The sequence below is a fragment of the Pristis pectinata genome, chromosome 8 (genome assembly GCF_009764475.1).
Source record: "Pristis pectinata isolate sPriPec2 chromosome 8, sPriPec2.1.pri, whole genome shotgun sequence".
NCBI classification, from domain to species: Eukaryota; Metazoa; Chordata; class Chondrichthyes; order Rhinopristiformes; family Pristidae; genus Pristis; species Pristis pectinata.
Window position 1 is genome coordinate 85,933,207 of NC_067412.1, and position 18,933 is coordinate 85,952,139.

General features: G+C 39.2%; 1 protein-coding gene across 1 annotated transcript in view; it reads left to right on the plus strand.

Annotated features, from left to right (window-relative positions):
• Window positions 1-1,379: 1,379 nt before the first annotated feature.
• LOC127573115 (retinal guanylyl cyclase 2-like) overlaps window positions 1,380-18,933 on the plus strand; it is a 37,108-nt gene continuing 19,554 nt past the window's right edge. Inside the window, exons 1-9 of the mRNA XM_052021025.1 lie at window positions 1,380-2,201; window positions 4,965-5,266; window positions 7,117-7,471; window positions 10,076-10,160; window positions 13,482-13,578; window positions 13,757-13,900; window positions 14,952-15,032; window positions 17,194-17,370; window positions 18,139-18,295. Of these exons, the coding sequence (XP_051876985.1) occupies window positions 1,412-2,201; window positions 4,965-5,266; window positions 7,117-7,471; window positions 10,076-10,160; window positions 13,482-13,578; window positions 13,757-13,900; window positions 14,952-15,032; window positions 17,194-17,370; window positions 18,139-18,295 (2,188 nt within the window). The 5' untranslated portion in view covers window positions 1,380-1,411. The remainder of the gene's footprint in view (window positions 2,202-4,964; window positions 5,267-7,116; window positions 7,472-10,075; window positions 10,161-13,481; window positions 13,579-13,756; window positions 13,901-14,951; window positions 15,033-17,193; window positions 17,371-18,138; window positions 18,296-18,933) is intronic.

Sequence of the window (18,933 nt, forward strand, 5' to 3'; positions counted from 1 at the left end):
TATAATGAAGAGAAAAAGAGTGAGGAATCTGTTTCAGTACTGTTGAATTGCTCAAGGTGTTAAGAAATCTATTGTGATAGAATTTAATCAGATCAGCATCCAAAGTCTTAGACCTTGTTAAACTGAGAATGAAGGCCAGTAACAGACTCCTTTCATCACCTTAAAAATTGGTAAGTTTAACTTTCTATTCAATATTTTAAAAGTCATTCATAACAATGTTAATAAAATGCACAAAGGAATATGTTTTAGACTATGATATTGGTGGATTAATCCAGCTTTGTCATCATTATAAGAAGCTGTACAATGAATTGTAGATATGGGTTTTAGTTTAATAACAGTAGTTAGAATTACAATTGCAGTGAAATATTAGGATATAAATGAACAGAATTACAATGTTCCATTAGTCATTTACTTTCAACTTGGCATATTAAGTTTCAGCATTTTCCTTTTGCTTCTTCTGCCTCTCAACTCTGCAGATCATTTCTTTTGTGTATTCAGTTGTGCAGTGTGCAAAATCTTCAATGCACAATGTTTTAGAGATGTTGTCAATTGGACAGCATAATTGGTGTATCCAGCTGCAAAATATATGAAAGATCTGGCACATTGATTTTGTACAGATCTTCGCATAGGATTTATAATTAAACATTAACTTTGCTGTATCTTTGTACTGGAAGCCATCTTTATAATTTCATCCATTTTAGCCCGACTTAGATTTATCCATCCAATTTAATTCATAGAAATTATCAAAGATCACAACAGCAAATAATTTGCAGTACTGGAAGACAATGGAATGCTTTGCACTGAGCTTGAATAATAAACTGTGCTGGATTGTGGACAACAGGCCACAAGTCAAGAAGTGTAGGAAAGTGGATGAGATAAATTGAAGTAGCAGTGCTTGGGTGATGCTTGAATTTGAATTTTAAGTGCCTGTAAGATTAAAAGAGGAACGCAGACCGAAGGAAGTATGGATCATATTAGCTTTGAGATGTTAGAAAACAACAAATTGAAGAGGTGTTGCAATGAATACTGAGTGCCAGTTTCTATTTCCGTCAAAGACCTTTGCTCATATATAAGCCATAAAAGAAATCACGGGTGCCTAAACAAATATGTTCACCCCATTATAAGTGATGCATAGTCACCACCACAATGTACTTCCTCTGATGCTCCTCTTCATCAGGGATTTAGCTGCCTGGATCTAGCCATTGATTGAGCAGAGCAAAGATACAAGATTTAGTAAGGATATGTAGGAAAGTATATCCGGACAAAGAAGAGCAATGCTATCATAATATCAAAATATACATTCAAGGATAAATGAAAATATGTGAACGTTTGCAGGAAGAATAAACCTGTGTCTATTTTTCTTTTGCAGGACACTGCAAGTATTTCTGAAAGAATTTGGACTAAGCATTAAATGCGTTTTCCTACTTTTAATCTGGACTGCTGTAGGATAACCATGTTACAGTGTTCTTCCTACTTCTATAGCATTATCTTGAAGTTATCAAACCATCCAATCTGGATTGACAAGAAAAAGCTCCAACAGTTTGCATCTTATACTTTGACCCCATTCCATTTTTATTGGACCATTCTGGTTGCACTAACTTTTCCTTGTTCTATACATTGTATAACATACAAGGTGGGGGTCATTGGACCCTGGGCATGTGACCCTATTTTTGCCAAAGCTCTTCCAGATGTTGCTGCTAAATTGGCTATTGATCAAATCAATAAGGATTCTTCTTTAAATCTTGGCAACCACTTAGATTATGTGATATTAAATGAAGACTGTCAAACCTCCAAAGCACTAGTTGCTTTTCTTGGGTATTCAGACATAGTGTCTGGATTCATTGGCCCAGTAAATCCAGGCTACTGTGATGCTGCTTCCCTTCTGGGGAAAAATTGGAATAGAATTATATTTTCATGGGCTTGTGTTAATTATGAATTGGATGATGCCATAAATTACCCAACATTTGCGAGAACATTGCCATCTCCAACACAAGTTCTCTTCAAAGTGATGAAATACTTCCGGTGGGCACACGTGGCCATCATCTCATCAGCTGAAGACATTTGGGTGGATACAGCTGTGAACTTGGGTAGTGCTCTCAGGAAACGAGGCCTGCCTGTGCGAATTGTGTTGCCAATGGCCAAAGAACCTGCGAGTATCAGAAAAGTTCTAGAGAAAATAAAATCTCTTGACAAACTTCGCGGTATGTATAAATTTTTATCTGGAGTTGAACTAATCAGTGTAAATTTACAACGTGTGCTCTATTGATTAGCACAGTGCTGACCCCTGAACTAGCAGAAGACTCTAACAGTGAAGGATTGTGCAAATTTTCAGCACTGCTCAGTTTTTCAGTGTATCTTTACCTGGTTGTTGGATGAATAATGAAACCATTCTTATAACTTCTATTTTATTCTTCCAAACTCACAATGTAACATTCATCACCTTCTCAAGGGCAATTAGGGATAGACAATAAATGCTGATCAGCCCGTGTGTGATGTATACCATGTACGTTGTACGTGGAATGCACATGACTATGGACCAAGAGCTGGGAAGTTGAATTAGGCTGGATAGCTCGTCTTTGACCAGCAGTGTTAAACTAAGAAATGTAATATAGAATCAAAGAATCATAGAAATCAGCTCAACGTATCTGTGCTGACCAAAGAAGAGTTAACGAGTGTAATCCTACTCCCCAGCACTTCCTCCATAACTCCAAGTGCTACAGTCCCGTGGTTAATGATCATTTTGCTAAGGTGAATAGTTACTTCCTATCCCCTCTTTTCAACTACCCCTCCCACACTATCATTGATATGTCAGTCCTCGGCCTCCTCCACTGCCAGGACAATTCCAAGCGCAAACTGGAGGAACAGAACCTCATTTTCTGTCTTGGAACCTTGCAGCCTAATGACATGAACATTGATTTCTCCCACTTTAAGTAATCCCCCCCCCCCCACCATGCTTCATCTCTTCTTCCCTTTCCTAACCTACCTTTTTCTACCTTTTTTTCCTTTCTCTCCTTACCTTTGACCCATGCCTCGGTGGATCTGCTCTCCCCTCCTCCCCGGCACCTGCCCATTACTATCTCTTACCTGCATCTACTTATCACCACCTTCTGCCCACCCCGCCTCCCTTCTCTTGTCCACCTATCATTGCTCTGCTTTTCCCTCCTATATGTTGGGCTTCCCCTTTTTCTCCTTTCAGTCCTGAAAAAGGGTACTGACCTGAAACGTTGACCGCCTGCTTTTCTCCACGGATGCTGCCTGACCTGCTGAGTTCCTCCAGCATCATCATGTTTTTCTCCTCTCAGCCTCCAAAGAAAAAAGTATCCAGACTGACCAAACTTTCCCCATACCTAAAATTCTCTGGTCTTGGCATTATCTTCATAAATCTTCTCTATACTCCCTCTTGGACAATCACCTCCTTCCCATAATGCGGTGAACAGAACAGTTCCATGCTACTCCAGCTGAGGCTTATTTAACTTTTTTTATCAGAAACAGAGACTCCCTAATCTTATATTTGATATCTCAATCAATAAAGGAAAGTGCCCTCTTTGCGTTCTTAAATTCCAAATCTTGTCAATGTAAAATATTATATGGACAGTGAAGTAAAAGCAGAAATGAAAAAGATTTAGGAGAGAGAGTGAGAAAGATAAAAGAGACAGAAAAAGTAAAACAAAATTAAGCACTTTAAAATAAAATTCCAGCAATGATTAATTCCAAAGACGTGAAACTTCATACTTATAAAGCTAATTTTCAGTGCTGGCTAATTGTTTGGAGTAACAACTACTGTGGCACTGACTTACCACATGGCATCAACAATTCCTTTGTGTTCAAATGAACAAGTCTGAACTTTTTCTATTACATTTACTGGGTATTGCTCAGTTAAGTAGCAATGATTGTCCTAAAGCTTGTTCTCACTTCTTCCTCTGCTTCCAATAAACCCTCCTAGGAACACTGCTTCTTTTGTGAATTCTCACTCTATTAAATTTAAAACTTCATCCCACCTTCTGCTTCAATACATTCTATCTTAGCCCCTCAATACCCTTGATTTCGTAGCTGCAGAGACTATAATGCAACAATTCATGCATTGAGACATCCTTGTTTTATACTCATTCAAGGGATTTGGGCTTTGCAGGCTGAGCCAGCATTTGATGCCCATCTCCAGTTGCCCTTGAGAAGGTGGTGGTGAGCTGCCTTCTTGAACCGCTGCAGTCCTTGAAGTGTGGGTATGCCTTGAGGACATGAAAAGGTGCAGTGTAAATGTAAGTACCCTCCATGATTCTTCTTTCTCAGAAGAAAATAAAGCATTTCTATTGCAACCTTTCAACACATCACATCAACACAGTGAAGTGTTTACATACTGTGGGAAACGCAGTCACCAGTTTGTGGAAGCAAGCAACTGTAAGCAGTATGTGATAATCACATAATCTGTTTTAGAAATTTTGATTGAGGGATAAATATCATTGGGCTAAGAGATGAACCTTCCCTAGTCTTCCAGAAAGTAGTCCTATGGCATCTTTTATATCTACTTGAGAAAGCACATTTAACATCTCACCCAGATGACAGCACTCCATTAGTACTTTAACAGAGTGCTTGCCTAGATTTATGCACTCATGTCTCTGAGTGAGACTTAAACTGAAACTGACTTGGAGCAAAGAGTGCTCCAACTGAGCCACAGGTGACATCATATTCTTGATCATTTTAGAAGTGTTTCTACCCTGGACATTTGGCCTTTCAGCTGCATTTCTCAATACAAGGAAAATTAAATGTGATTGGCTGACTATATCAGTTTTGTATGGAGGGTGATTGAGTATTGCATGGAACTGTATAAGATTATAAAACTTGAGCAATAAGTATATTCAAGCCAGTGGTGTTTGGAAGATATAATAGCTTTTCTGACAATAAAATAGATTATGAATCTTTAATCTACAATAATACCTTCATAATACAATTTTTCTGTATGTTTTCAGTGATCATCATGTGTATGCATTCAGTTCTCATTGGAGGCAGGGTTCAGAAACAGGTTTTGGAAGTTGCCCATGACTTGCAGATGACTGATGGCAGCTACATCTTTATACCATATGATACTCTTCTATACAGCCTCCCATATGAAAACACTCCCTACCCAGTGCTGGTGAATAACTCCAAGCTACAGAAGGCTTATGACTCAGTGCTGACTATCACTATGGATTCTACAAGAAAGTCATTTCATCAGGCATTTCAGGAACATGTGCAAAAGCAGGAAATTGCAACACATTTGAAGCCTGAGCAGGTACCCTTGATTTTGAACATTTTTTTTTCAATTTTATAACCATCTCCCCACTTTTACTGACAGTGAAGTGAGGTGGGGGTATAATTAATTCAGGTTCCTTGCCCTAGTAACCTGTTCTCACGGATTAATTGAACCACACATTTCAGAAAACCATTTGATTGTTCCTACTAATCCCAAATCCTAACGGCCATTCTTGCTTTCTTACCGGCTGTGAAAAACAATTATTTGGAGGAACTTACTTCCTGAGTAGAAAGTTGAAGCATCCTTCTGTACAACATCTGAGATTAGCACACTTCTGGAATCTTTGGGTTTCTGGACTCAATATCCATGTTGTTTAGTGCATTTAACTGTTAAGTCACATATCCTTTGTACAGTTGTACCATTCTGCTTGATCTAAGTGTCAAGGCCAAGCAGAATGTGCACGGGAAAAGTTATCACATTCTACTGCAAAAAGACATAGCAATAGGCTGGTCAACCCAGCATTGATGGTGGCTAAATTAATAGAAAAAAAAACGACGCACTATATAAATCATTATTTTGAAAGACGCGGATTAATTAATGACAGCATGGATTTGTTACAGGGAAGTCATGTTTGAGGTTTTTGAGAATGAGAGCAGTACATACAAAAGTACAGTCAAATTAGTAGAAAATCTATACTGGTTTTGAAGAAGTGCCATACTGCAAACTGTCCCATCGGACCCATGTTGGATCTAAGATTGAGCCAGTAGTGGGAAGCAAAAAGTATTCATTGGCATGGGTTTTAATGACTGAAAGGCTGTTCGCAGGGGCGGTCCTACAGGGCTCAGTGCTAGGTGCCTTGTTTTTGATGTATTTATCAATGATTTAGAATCAATGCTGGACCATGAAATTTGCTGATGATACAAAAATTATTCATGCAGCAGATAGTGGGGAAGGAATCCAGAAAAATGGCAAATGAAATCCAATCTAGAGAAACGTGATGGAAGCAGACAAGTCAAAGAAATACTCAATATATTGTGTGCTTTTAAAGGAAAAAGAAACTTGGAGGGCAGGCACACAGATCGGCAAATAAGGTGGTTAAGAAGGTGTACAGGATACTTCCTTGTATTGGTCAAAACATAAGACATAAGATCAATGAGTACATGTTACAACTACACATATTACTATTTAGCCATTGCTAGCTTGTTTGTACAGTTCTGACCACTACATTCCAAAATGTGCTGGCATCAGGAGAAGGTTCTGAGGAATTTCAGAAGATGTTGCCCAGGCTGAAAATGATTAGCTCTGAAGAGTGATTTGCTACACTGGGTTATTTTCTTCATAACAGGAGATGCTAAGGGGAGATTTAATAAAGGTGTATAGAATTATCATTCATGATGAATCAGAAATCTCCCATAGCAGAAAGGTTAATTGATTTAAATCAAATTGCATTAATTCAAAGAGCAGGTTTAGGACACACTACCTGAAAATACAGAGGAAAGAGAAATCCTGGGCATATTTAAGAGAGCCTGGATGAGTGTTTTATGTGCAATAGCCTCCAGGCTATAGACTGAGAACTGAGAAGTAAGATTAGTCTGAATAGCTCTTTTTGGACCAGAATAGACATGATGACCCTAATGGCCTTTTTCTGTGTCATAAATTTCCATAATTCTATATCATATAGCTACATCCTGGCATGTACATATAATTCATGAACTATTTTGCAATGATATGTTCTATCCTCATTTTTAATATTTGCTTTATAAATCCCAATACCCACGTACTCAATGGAAACTGCTAATGTAAACTTGTCATGATTTAATTACATCCCACTGCCAATGGTGGATTTGAAAATAGAAAAGGCTTTCAAACAGTTTTTTTTTGCTCACCAGGTGTCACCTCTGTTTGGAACAATCTACAATGCAATCTACTTTCTTGCCAAAGCTATGCACAATAGTAAAAAACACAGAGCCTGGATCTCTGGCAGCAACATCGCAAAATTTTCCAAAAACATCAGGTTTGAAGGCTTTAACCAAAAGATCTGGACAGATAAAACTGGGGAAAGCTTCGCTGATTATGTAATCCTGGACACTGATGGCGAAGGAAATGAACTGCATCGCACTTACCTTGTTGATATGGAAGCGGATTTAATATGGTTAACAGGGCAAGTAATTCACTTTCCTAATGGAGTCCTGCCAAAAACCGACTCTGCATGTTGGTTCATCCGTGGGAAAATCTGCACAGGAGGTGAAGTGACCTGTCCTTCTGATTCTTTAGTATCATTTAAGAATTTGTTTTCCCTCACAAATGACAAATTAAACATTTCACAGATGTTCTTATACATTTTTAAAATTATAATTCTAATACTCTCAGAATTATCATCTGTTCTAAGGAACAGACTGGAATTGTTATAGTAGGTATTTATTTTTGACTGAATGAAAATAATTTTGCTTTTCCACTTATGGTTTCAAAATTCTGTTAGTGATTGAGGTCTCCAAACCTCACCCTGCACATCTTTGTAACAGCTTCCAAGTGAAGCAGACTAGTGTGATCACACCCCAACCGTCTGCCCCTTTAAATGAATGTAATATCCATTAATATGCATATTACAGTTTTGGGCAAGCACCAGTGAATTATAAAACATCAAAAACAATTTAGATCTTCCAAAAGCTGTCTAAGATTTGTTCCTTTGTGTTCTATAAGTCCATGAGAACAAGAGTATGCCATTTGGTCCCTCAAACCTGCTCTGTCATTCAATATCTCAGCTGATCCAACTTTCCTCAAGTTCACTCCCTGCCCCTCCCTACAATCCTTGATTACATCATTGATCAGATATTTATCTATTTCAGTGTTTATCTATCCAAAGATTCAGCTTCTGTGGCTTCTGTAGAAATCCAAAGACTTTCTTTGAGAGAAAAAATTCTTCCTTATCTCAATATTAAACAGTCCCTCCTTATTCTTACTCTATGCCATCACATCCTAGACGTTCTCAAGAGGGAAACATCCTCCCATTGTCTCCTAAGAATTTTATTTGTTTCAGAAGATTGCTTCTCTTTCTTCTGAACTCCAATAAGTACAGACCCACCCTGTTCAACCTTTGTCCATAAACCTCCACACCCAGGATTATCCTTGTGAACCTTCTCTGAACTGCCTCCAAATGTATTATACCTTCCTTAAGGTGCAAACAAAAACCAAAACTGTACATTAAATATGGTCACACTAGTGCCTTGTAAAGTAAGACTGTCCTATCTTTATACTTCATCCCCCTCCAAATAAAAGCCAGCATTCCATTAGCCTTCCTGATTACTTTCAACACCACTATGTTAGCTTTGTTTTTCATGTTCGGAGCCCCCATATCTCTTCGTGCTGCAATCCTCCATTTAAACAATAATCTGTTTCTCTCCAAGGTGAACAACATCACATTTTACTTTAATTTTATTTCATTTGCCAATTTTTGGTCCATTCACTTAACCAATCAATACATCTCTGTAAACTGTTCATATCCTCCGCACAGCTGGCCTCCCACATACTTCTACACACTCTGCACTTTTGGCTACAATTCATTCACTTCCTTCCTTCCTCTACATCATACAACTGGTTGTGGTTCCGGTACTGATCACTGTGGCACCCACTAGTTACAGATTACCATCTTGAAAATGACCCTCTTATCATCCCTCATCTCTTTCTTCTGGTTAGCCAGTCCTCTATTCATGCTAATGTATTACCTGCAGCACCATGAGCTCTTTCTTTTTCAATCATTTTATTAATTTCAAATTGATATACATAACAATAGTAATTATACACATGTTATAAAGAGACCGGGATTACAATCATTACAGTTAACATATACAAACATAAAGAGTAGAATATGTAATCTGAACCTCCCAATCTCTTAATAATTGAACATGAAAAAGACTTAAAAGAAATTTGATTATATAAGAAAAAAAAGTCCCAAACTAAAAAAAAGTAACAAAACAAAATGAATGGTAATAATAAACAAAAACTGACCAAGAACTAAACAAAAGCTGAGCTGTCATATTTCATCGATTAAAAAAATTATTATGTCATTAACTCCGCTCCTCTATATTCGAATAGAAAATTATTGAGAAGGATTCGGAAAGGTCAGCTTACATCACATGAAAATGCTGGATAAATGGGCTCCAAGTTTCTTCAAAATTAACCAAAGGATCAATAGTACCACTCCTAATTTTTCCTAAGTTTAAACATGTTATAGTTTGGGAAAACCATTGTAATGTAGTAGGAGGTTTAGGATAACACCATGAGCTCTTATCATGTGAAATAACCTTTCATGTAGCACGTTGTTGAACACCTTTTGAAAATCCAAATGTTATCTCTAGGGTTCTCCTCTATCGGCTCTGGCTGATACTTCCTCAGAGAACTTTTGTTGGGCATGATTGGGCTTCCATTGCCTCTGTTGCCTTATAAGGCCTAGTCTGTATCTATGCATTTCATCAATGCTCCTGTAGATGATTAAAGCAGGATCGATTGAAGGGTTGGGCACCAAGGTCATCTTCTGTCAGGGGCTTCTGGAAATCCCTGTTCCAGAGTACCTATTTGCTGAAAACAGGTGCAATGGGGAATTGACAATGATCACCTTTACTTTGGAACATTGTTTCACACAACATGTAGTGAGATGACAAAGCTATCTTATCCAATCCCAGGTTAGAAATAGTCTTTTTGTACATTTTTGGCCATCCACATGTGGGATAATGGAAAGGACCGTTAAAATAAACCTGCATATATTTCTAGTATTCATGAGTGGAAAACTTTTATTTCTCTTTAATTTTATTCTTATGTCATTTGACTTACCTTTCCATATTTTTGTCTTAGGCATTGATCCTTTCTATGCTGTCACGGTGCCACTGTTGATTATGTTTGCTATGCTCTTCGGTGCGGGTCTTGCTTGCTTTATAAGGTATAGTCCTTGGCAAATACTTAATAGTGAAAGTTTAATGAAATTTAAGGTCTAGCGGTTAAAAATGATTCTCTTTTTCGATCTCAAGTGTGTTGTTGCCATCACATGAATGTGAATCAACAAGATCAGGAGATTTTAACCCTACATGTCAAACAGAAACTTAGTAGTTAAAACTGAGCAGGTTGTAGCCTATGGAGATCCCAATTTTGATCTGCAGGCTTGAGGAACAGGCTGGAGTTTTGTAAGTTTATTCAAGTTCATGTCTTATTAAGTCACTAGGACTCAATTGCCATTCCAGTAAGGAGGCTGCTGCAGCCTTGTCTTTGGAATTAATTTTCCACTTGAAGGGATGACTGCCCATTTGGCTCAGATCTGGAGGCAGGATATTTTATACAAAGTATAAACTACAGAACACGGTATAAACATTCAAATTAAACTCCAACTCAATGCCAGCTTTAGCTGGATGATGTGTGCTATTTCAATGGCACTCTTTCCAGTCAGAAATGGAAAATCGACTTCATAACCTGACCAAAACATTTCACATCTTCCCTAATCCAATATCTTATGTTCTTACGTAGAACAGCCAACAATAAACCAGTGATGTTGAAAGTGAAACAGAATAAAACCAATAATGAGATACAATTTTAATGAAATGTAGCATAAAATGGTGCCACAATTTTGGAGTGGTGTGGAATTAATAGTGGAACAGAGTAGAAAGAAAAGGAAAAAATGTACAGTTATGACCAGTCATTTGTTTTAGTGATGGTGATTGAGAAATAAGCATTGGCCAAGTTGCCAGGACCCAACTCTTTGTTTATGGATCAGACAGGGCCCTGGAGAGTTACAAGGCAGCCAGGAGGGAGCTTAAGAATGGACTTAGGAGAGCTAGAAGGAGGCATGAGAAGGCCTTGGCGAGTAGGATTAAGGAAAACCCCAAGGTGTTGTATGCATATGTGAAGAATAGGATGATGATTAGAGTGAGGGTAGGACCAATCAGGGATAAAAGAGGAAACATGTGCCTGGAGTCAGAAGAGGTAGGGGAGGTCCTTAATGAATACTTTGTTTCGGTATTCACCAGAGAAAGAGACCTTGACATTTGTGAAGATGGCGTACAACAAGCTGATATGCTAGGGCATGTCGATGTGAGGAAAGAGGATGTGCTGGAACTTTTGAAAAACATTAGGATAGATAAGTCACTGGGGCCGGACGGGATATATCCAAGGTTATTATGGGAAGCGAGGGAAGAGATTGCTGTGCCTTTGGCGATGTTCTTTGCGTCCTCACTGGGCACAGGAGTAGTGCCAGATGATTGGAGGGTAGCAAATGTTGTTCCTTTGTTCAAGATAGGAACAACCCTGGGAATTTCAGGCCAGTGAGTCTTACTTCAGTAGTGGGCAAATTACTGGAGAAGATTCTTGGAGACAGGATCTATGGGCATTTGGAGAAGCATAGGCTGATTAGGGACAGTCAGCATGGCTTTGTGAGGGGCAGGTTGTGCCTCATGATCCTGATTGAATTCTTTGAGGATGTGACAAAGCACATTGATGAAGGTCGAGCAGTGGATGTGGTGTACATGGATTTCAGTAAAGCATTTGATAAGGTATTCCTAATGGAAGGCTCGTTCAGAAAGTTAGGAGGCATGGGATCCAGGGAAACTTGGCTGTGTGGATTCAGAATTGGCTCACCCATAGAAGACAGAGGGCGGTGGTAGATAGAGCTTATTCTGACTGGAGGTCAATGACCAATGGTGTTCCGCAGGGATCTGTTCTGGGACCCCTGCTCTTTGTGATTTTTATAAATAACTTGGATGAGGATGTGGAAGGGTGGATTAGTAAGTTTGCAGATGACACGAAGGTCAGTGGTGTTGTGGATAGTGTAGAAGGTTGCTGTAGGTTACAATGGGACATTGATAAGATGCAGAGCTGGGCTGAGAAGTGGCAGATGGAGTTCAACCCAGAAAAGTGTGAAGTGCTACACTTTGGAAGATCAAATTTGAAGGCAGAATACAAGGTTAATGGCAGGACTAGTGTGGAGAAACAGAGGGTCCACGTCCATAGATCCCTCAAGGTTGCCGCGCAGGTTGATGGGGTTGTTAAGAAGGTGTATGGTGTGTTGGCCTTTATTAGTCGGGGTATTGAGTTCAAGAGCTGCCAGGTAGTGTTGCACCTCTATAGAACTCTGGTTAGAGCACACTTGGAGTATTGTGTTCAGTTCTGGTCACCTCATTATAGAAAGGATGTGGAAGCTTTAGAGAGGGTGCAGAGGAGATTTGCCAGGATGCTGCCTGGATTGGAGAGCATATCTTATGAGGATAGGTTGAGCGAGCTAGGGCTTTTCTCTTTGGAGAGAAAGAGGATGAGAGGTGACTTAATAGAGGTGTACAAGATGATAAGAGGCATTGATCGAGTGGGCAGTCAGAGACTCTTTCCCAGTGCGACAATGGCTAAAATGAGGGGCATTGGAGGAAGGTATTGGGGGGATGTCAGAGGTAAGTTTTTTACACAGAGAGTGGTGGGTACCTGGAATGCACTGCCGGCAGAGGTGGTGGAGGCAGATACATTAGGGGCATTTAACAGACTCTTAGATAGCCACATGAATGATTGAAAAATGGAGGGCTATGTGGGAGGGAAGGGTTAGATAGATCATAGAGCAGGATAAAATGTCGGCACAACATCATGAGCTGAAGGGCCTGTACTGTGCTGTAATGTTCTATGTTCTAAAGGGACCATTGGAATATTCACATGCACTTGAGAGGCCTCGGTCCAACTTCTCATCCAAATGACAGCACCTCTGACTGCGTAGCACCCTACCTGCTCTGTGCTAAAATACCAGCCCAGATCGTGTGCTCAAGTCTCTGGATTGGAACTTGATGCACCAACATACTGACACAGAGACAAGAGTCCTAGCACTGAGCAAGATTGGCACCATGAGGGCAGGTTACAAGAAGAAACAGAACACTGGAAGAACTCAGTGCGTCAAGCAGCATCTATGGAGGCAAAAGATTTAAGTCAATATTTCAGGTCAGGACCCTGCATCAGGACTGAGAGGGAACAGGAAAGATAGCCAATTTATAGCAGTGCAAAGGGATAGGGTGGAGACTGGTATGTAAGTCCCACCTTTTGCCTCCACAGATGCTGTTTGACCCACTGAGTTCTTCCAGCATTCTGTTTTTGTTCCAGATTCCATAATCTGCAGTCTCTTTTGTCTTCAGGTTACAACAAGACTGTGTATGATTAAAAATTAAACAGAGTGGAGCCATCATAGCTAAGTGATGTGATTCTTTTGCTGCTTTTGTCTGATTTCTGTTTTTTACACTTTCAGGCGGCAAATAATTCAGATAAAATTAATGAAAGGCCCTGATAGGATTTTACTGACATTCAATGATGTGACATTTATAAATCCACAGATGAGTAAAAAGGTTTGTAGTTTGACTGCTATTCAATTAGATTACTGATTATATTGCATATATAGATTAGATTATTTGTATTATAGTATATGAATTTGTAAAATGAATCTTAAAGGAATGAATAAAATCAGTATCCTCCATGATCATCCCTTATATTATCCCGTCCTAAATTCTTACGTCTCATTTTAAGAAAATCAGCACTGAGGACAGTCAACTTAGCGAAGGAGCACAAAGTCTTTCCGAGACAAGGAGTAGGAAATCTCAAATACGATCATACTCACTTAGAAGCCTTACACCTGCCACCTATGAAAATTCAAATGTAGCAGTTTATGAGGTAATCTTTATATCATTTGTACATATGTGGCCTTCTAGTTATAATGTACATAATTCTTATGCTCTAATGTAGAAATCATTGATAAGTGCCAGGTTGATATTGAAGCCCCATCCCCACAAAATTTGTACAAGAAACCCTTAGTTGTGCATCTGCATTGATTATTGACTTTGGTTATTGAATTGATATTGGCTCAGCTTGTTTGTTTTTTTTTCCCTTTTTTTCATCTGGTAGGAGATGACATGCCAACCTGACCTGCCTGGCATGTCCTTCTGCTCTGTACTTTGCAACTCCTACATTCTTTTGTCTAGGCACTTTTGTTTGTGTTCTCCCTCTCTGTTACCATTCACTATTGACCAGATAGCCTTGTTTACAGCTTATCCCCATGGTCAACCTGGTTTTACCCTCTCAGGGACATTTCCCCTCCCACTCTATCCCTGTGGTGCAACAAGCTTCTTTTGACTTCTTCCCAGTTCTGACAGAGGGTCTTTAACCTGAAACACTGACTCTGTTTCTCTTCCCATAATGACCTGGTGAGTATTTCCAACATTTTCTGTCTTTATTATGATTATTGAGTATGTGGCCCCATCTTGGAGAGGCACATAGAGAATGCTTTATGGAGCACTGCTTGTGGTGTACACAGCTGTGCATTGCATCATTAGTCCAATGCAGCAGATGTACACGTACAACACTAATGTCCACTGCAGAGGGTTTTCTGAAGAAATAGTCTAGGTTGGTAAACTTCAACATTTAAACCATTATGTACACAATTTAAAAGGTATAAGCAATTTTAAAATCCCAAGTGAAACAACAGGTGAAAACTAGCAGGCAAATGAATGCAGAAACCTGCCAAGCCTGTTACTGTAGCATGTTGCAGAAAACAGCTTTTGGTGGATTACAACATTATAAGTGGTTGGCAAATGGACATAAAAGGTCTTCTCAATATTAACATCACCTTAGCACGTCTTTTTTACTAAATGCAATTGTTGTTCTAAATAAAAGCACCCCGAATGGGAAAGCATACATCCTAATCCAGGTAGTTTAATCTTTCCAGGGTGACTGGGTTTGGCTGAAAAAATTCCCTTATGAAGAATTTGGTGACATAAAACCAAGCACAAAAGCTGTATTTGAGATGGTAAGTTTAAAACTAAAATTTAAGTTGTGCAATCATTTGCAATTGAAGTGATTTCAAATAAACTGATTAATTTTTTGGCATTAATTGCAGATCAATGAAAAAAAAACACAATTTTGCAGTCAAATCCAGCCCAAAACATCTTCTTGGAGCCCTAGCTGCCATTTTGTCGTGGACTCTATTGGCCTCACCCCATTGGCTATTATGTTGTCACCAATACTGATTTTCCAGCTACCACATTGCCACAGACTCCAGTCGCCATTTTATTGAGGTTCCCTGCCATTCACCCTAAACCCTGTGCCATTTTTCTCAGCACCTACTCACCTAACCTCACCTCACCCCACTCTCCCACCCAGTGCACCTTAAGAAGGGAGTTTCCATGTACAAGTTTTATGATACTTCCCTCAGGCTAACCTGGCTGCCCTGTTTTCTCAGCTCCTTGGCCTGCTGCAAGTCTCAGGACCCCAAATACCTGATGCCTCATGATTTATTCATAGGACCATTGATAAAGGCAAATTAAAGGCACTTTCCTTGCTCAATGGTGCTATTGAAACAGGATTAATAAACAAATATTTTATATTGCAGGATTAATTACGATTAATATTTTAATGGTTGGTTATGACCAAGTTCATCCCTTTTAGGCTATTCTAGAAGGTTGAATAGAATACTTCTTTTGATTTTCCTCTGGATAAACACCATCAGTTAAAGATATATCACAGTAGTGTAGCGGTTAGCATAATGCTTTACAGTGCCATCGACCCAGGTTCAGTTCCGGCCGCCGTCTGTAAGGAGTTTGTACGTTCTCCCTGTGTCTGTGTGGGTTTCCTCCGGGTGCTCTGGTTTCCGTCCACATTCCAAAGATGTACGGGTTAGGAAGTTGTGGGCATGCAATGTTGGTGCCGGAAGCGTGGTGACACTTGCGGGCTGCCCCCAGAACACACTCCGCAAAACCTGCATTTCACTGTGTGTTTTGATGTACATGTGACTAATAAAGATATCTTATCTAGGATGAGCAAAGGGGAGGGAGGTTGCATGGGACTGTTAGCCAATGCCATTACTGAGCTTTAGGGTGAGGTTACTCTTAGTAATGTCATCTGAATGCTTAGCATGCTTATGCTAAATTACTATTTCTGCTATCTTCACACAGTTTTTTAAATGTTTGCATGATAAATAACATCCTTCCATATTCCTCAATATTCTGTAGCACATCTTATTGTACTCCTGATAAAACTATTTCCCTTAACCCCACGTAGGTGAAGGGAATATACAGAATAGAAAAATTTGTATATGACATTAAATGAATGCAGATTGAGGAGGTTATATGTCTGAACTAATACTGTTCAACGGCATCTCAAGGTACTGTATGGCATATTTTAAAATAAATACATGTCATTAGCGAGAAGCAATTTTATAAAACTCAGAATGTCATCATCCCACCCACTGGCTGTCAATCTGATAAGGGATCTGTGGTTTAATTGAAAAATATTTGGCTGACTTTATTTTTGTTTAAATAAAGCTGAAATCCCATTCATGGGATATGACTTACTTCGGTATAATTTAGGTTACTGGATCAAAAGGTTCTAAACAATAGGCTATCCAAATAGTTACAAAAAGGTAGTTGAGAACTCACTAAACTAATTGGCTAAAGACAATAGAACAGTTAAGCAGCACGACATCCTTTGCAATCAACAAAAGAGCAGTATGACATATATGACATATGCCTGTCCTGCAACTTCCAGAACTGATATTTCCCAGTCTTGCTTCAGCTGACCAAAGTGGAACTGAGATACTTCCATACGAGGAAGAAAGACAAAAATAAAAGCAAGTCAGCTTATGAGACCATTGTACAACTGAAAATTCTTAGGAAGTGCTGTCAATAGCTGCTTTACATCTTACTCCATTGGGACCTGATGGGCAGACCGGGCAAAACATTTAAATAAGCACAGCCAACAACAAAGGAGTAAAGAATATCTATACTTCTCCTTTGTGGTAGAGATGCAGGTTTGTTGAAGTACAATGATGAAGCATACATATCCAGCCAGCATTCTCATTTGGCAAGTTTACATTTAACAGCATACACTGGAAAGACTACTCATATTAATTTTATTGATTTTAATCCATCTTTTCTGTTGTTAACCTGATTGATAGATTTTTATTGATTTAGATGAAGGACCTACGACATGAAAACATAAACCTTTTCCTTGGCTTCTTCCATGACTGTGGGTTGCTTGCTATCGTGACAGAATTCTGCACTCGTGGGAGCCTGCTCGATCTACTGAGAAATGAAGATGTAAAATTGGACTGGATGTTCAAGTCATCACTTCTGTTGGATCTGATCAAGGTAGATGATATTCATGATAGATAAATAGTCCCTTTCTTCTTGGTATAGAGATGATAAAGTACCAGTAACAACATCAGGACTTTGAAAGAGATTTATAGTCAATTAAATACTTTTAAAGTGCTGTAATGCAAGAAATATAACCACCAATTTGTATACAGCAAGCTCCCCATGAATTAGTTTATACATTATAATGACAAGATAAACTATTTTTGTGATGTTGACTGATGGATTAATGTTGAGCAGGACATCAGCAATAACACTGCTGCTGTTCTTCAGAATGATCTCAGTTGGATTCTTTATGATCTCCAAAGAAAGCACTTTTAAAGTTTCCCTCCTGTTTTGAGGAGAGAAGACTGTTAACAATATCAGTTAACATGAAAGCCTTGGAAGAAGTTGAATGGTAGGGAAGAGGAGGAAGGACTAATAGTTGAGATGAGCTCAGAAAGGTCATGAGGGGGGATAGGAGACAAACAAAGGGGCAGTGCAAGTCCACCCTTGTGTCTTGTAAAACTGACTTTACATACACATGTACCAAAACAAAGTATTTCAGTAGTTGACCGTGAAGGACAATGCCAACACATTCAGATACAGCTCAACATGGCATCCAATTGTCAACCAAACTACCATGACATAGCACTCATTTTTATGATGTAATGTACACAACACAGCTTGTTGAGGAGTAAGAATGCTTTTATGGTTACTCACTGGAAATTGTTTACAGCTTTTAGTTAAACAGTGATATTATTTTTCTTTTGTTTATTACCACAGGGTATGCGGTACTTGCACCATCATAATTACATACATGGAAACCTGAAGTCACGCAACTGTGTGGTGGATGGCCGCTTTGTGCTTAAAGTGACGGACTATGGCTATGTTGAGGTGGCGAAAACCCAGAACATTCCATTGATGGAGCCTCCAGCAGAAGGTAAAGCAAGCAGAGGAGACTGCTCTCAGCATGGTTCCTAGTTGTTCACCTTGATATAGCTTTATGTAATGTTTTTTTCCATGAGCAACTTGTCCTATGAGCTATGCCTGGTTGGCATGCTGTAAGCTCTTGGAATTTGGATGTGTACAGCTACCTGTGTGAAAGTCAGTTTTTACAAAGTAGAATGTGATTGCTATAATTTCTGGATTGAATGGCACCAATCTGGACATTTGACTATGCTTACGAATCGTTTGTGCACCTAATGACATCATTCACTGTGCAGACTTCCTTTAGCATATTGCCAGGGAAATTAGTTCTGAACGGTGCCTTTCCTTAGGTATTTTCAAATCTAACCAGGTTTTGGGAACTGCAGAGTCAGTCGTAGCCTGATACAGCCTAATGCTAGGGACCCAACATTAATTTGATTACTTATCTATATTCCTTCAGGTTCCCCAACTCCCATCCCCCATTCCCATGTTCAGACCCCATCACCCACAGATCTCCCAATCCCTATCCCAAAGACCCCATCCCTGACTGCCAGACCTCTCTCACTCCATAACCTCCTGGACATATCTGTTATTTTCCTTTGCACACTCCACAATGGAGCAGTGATGCCTGACATTGTAGGCCTCAAGTGT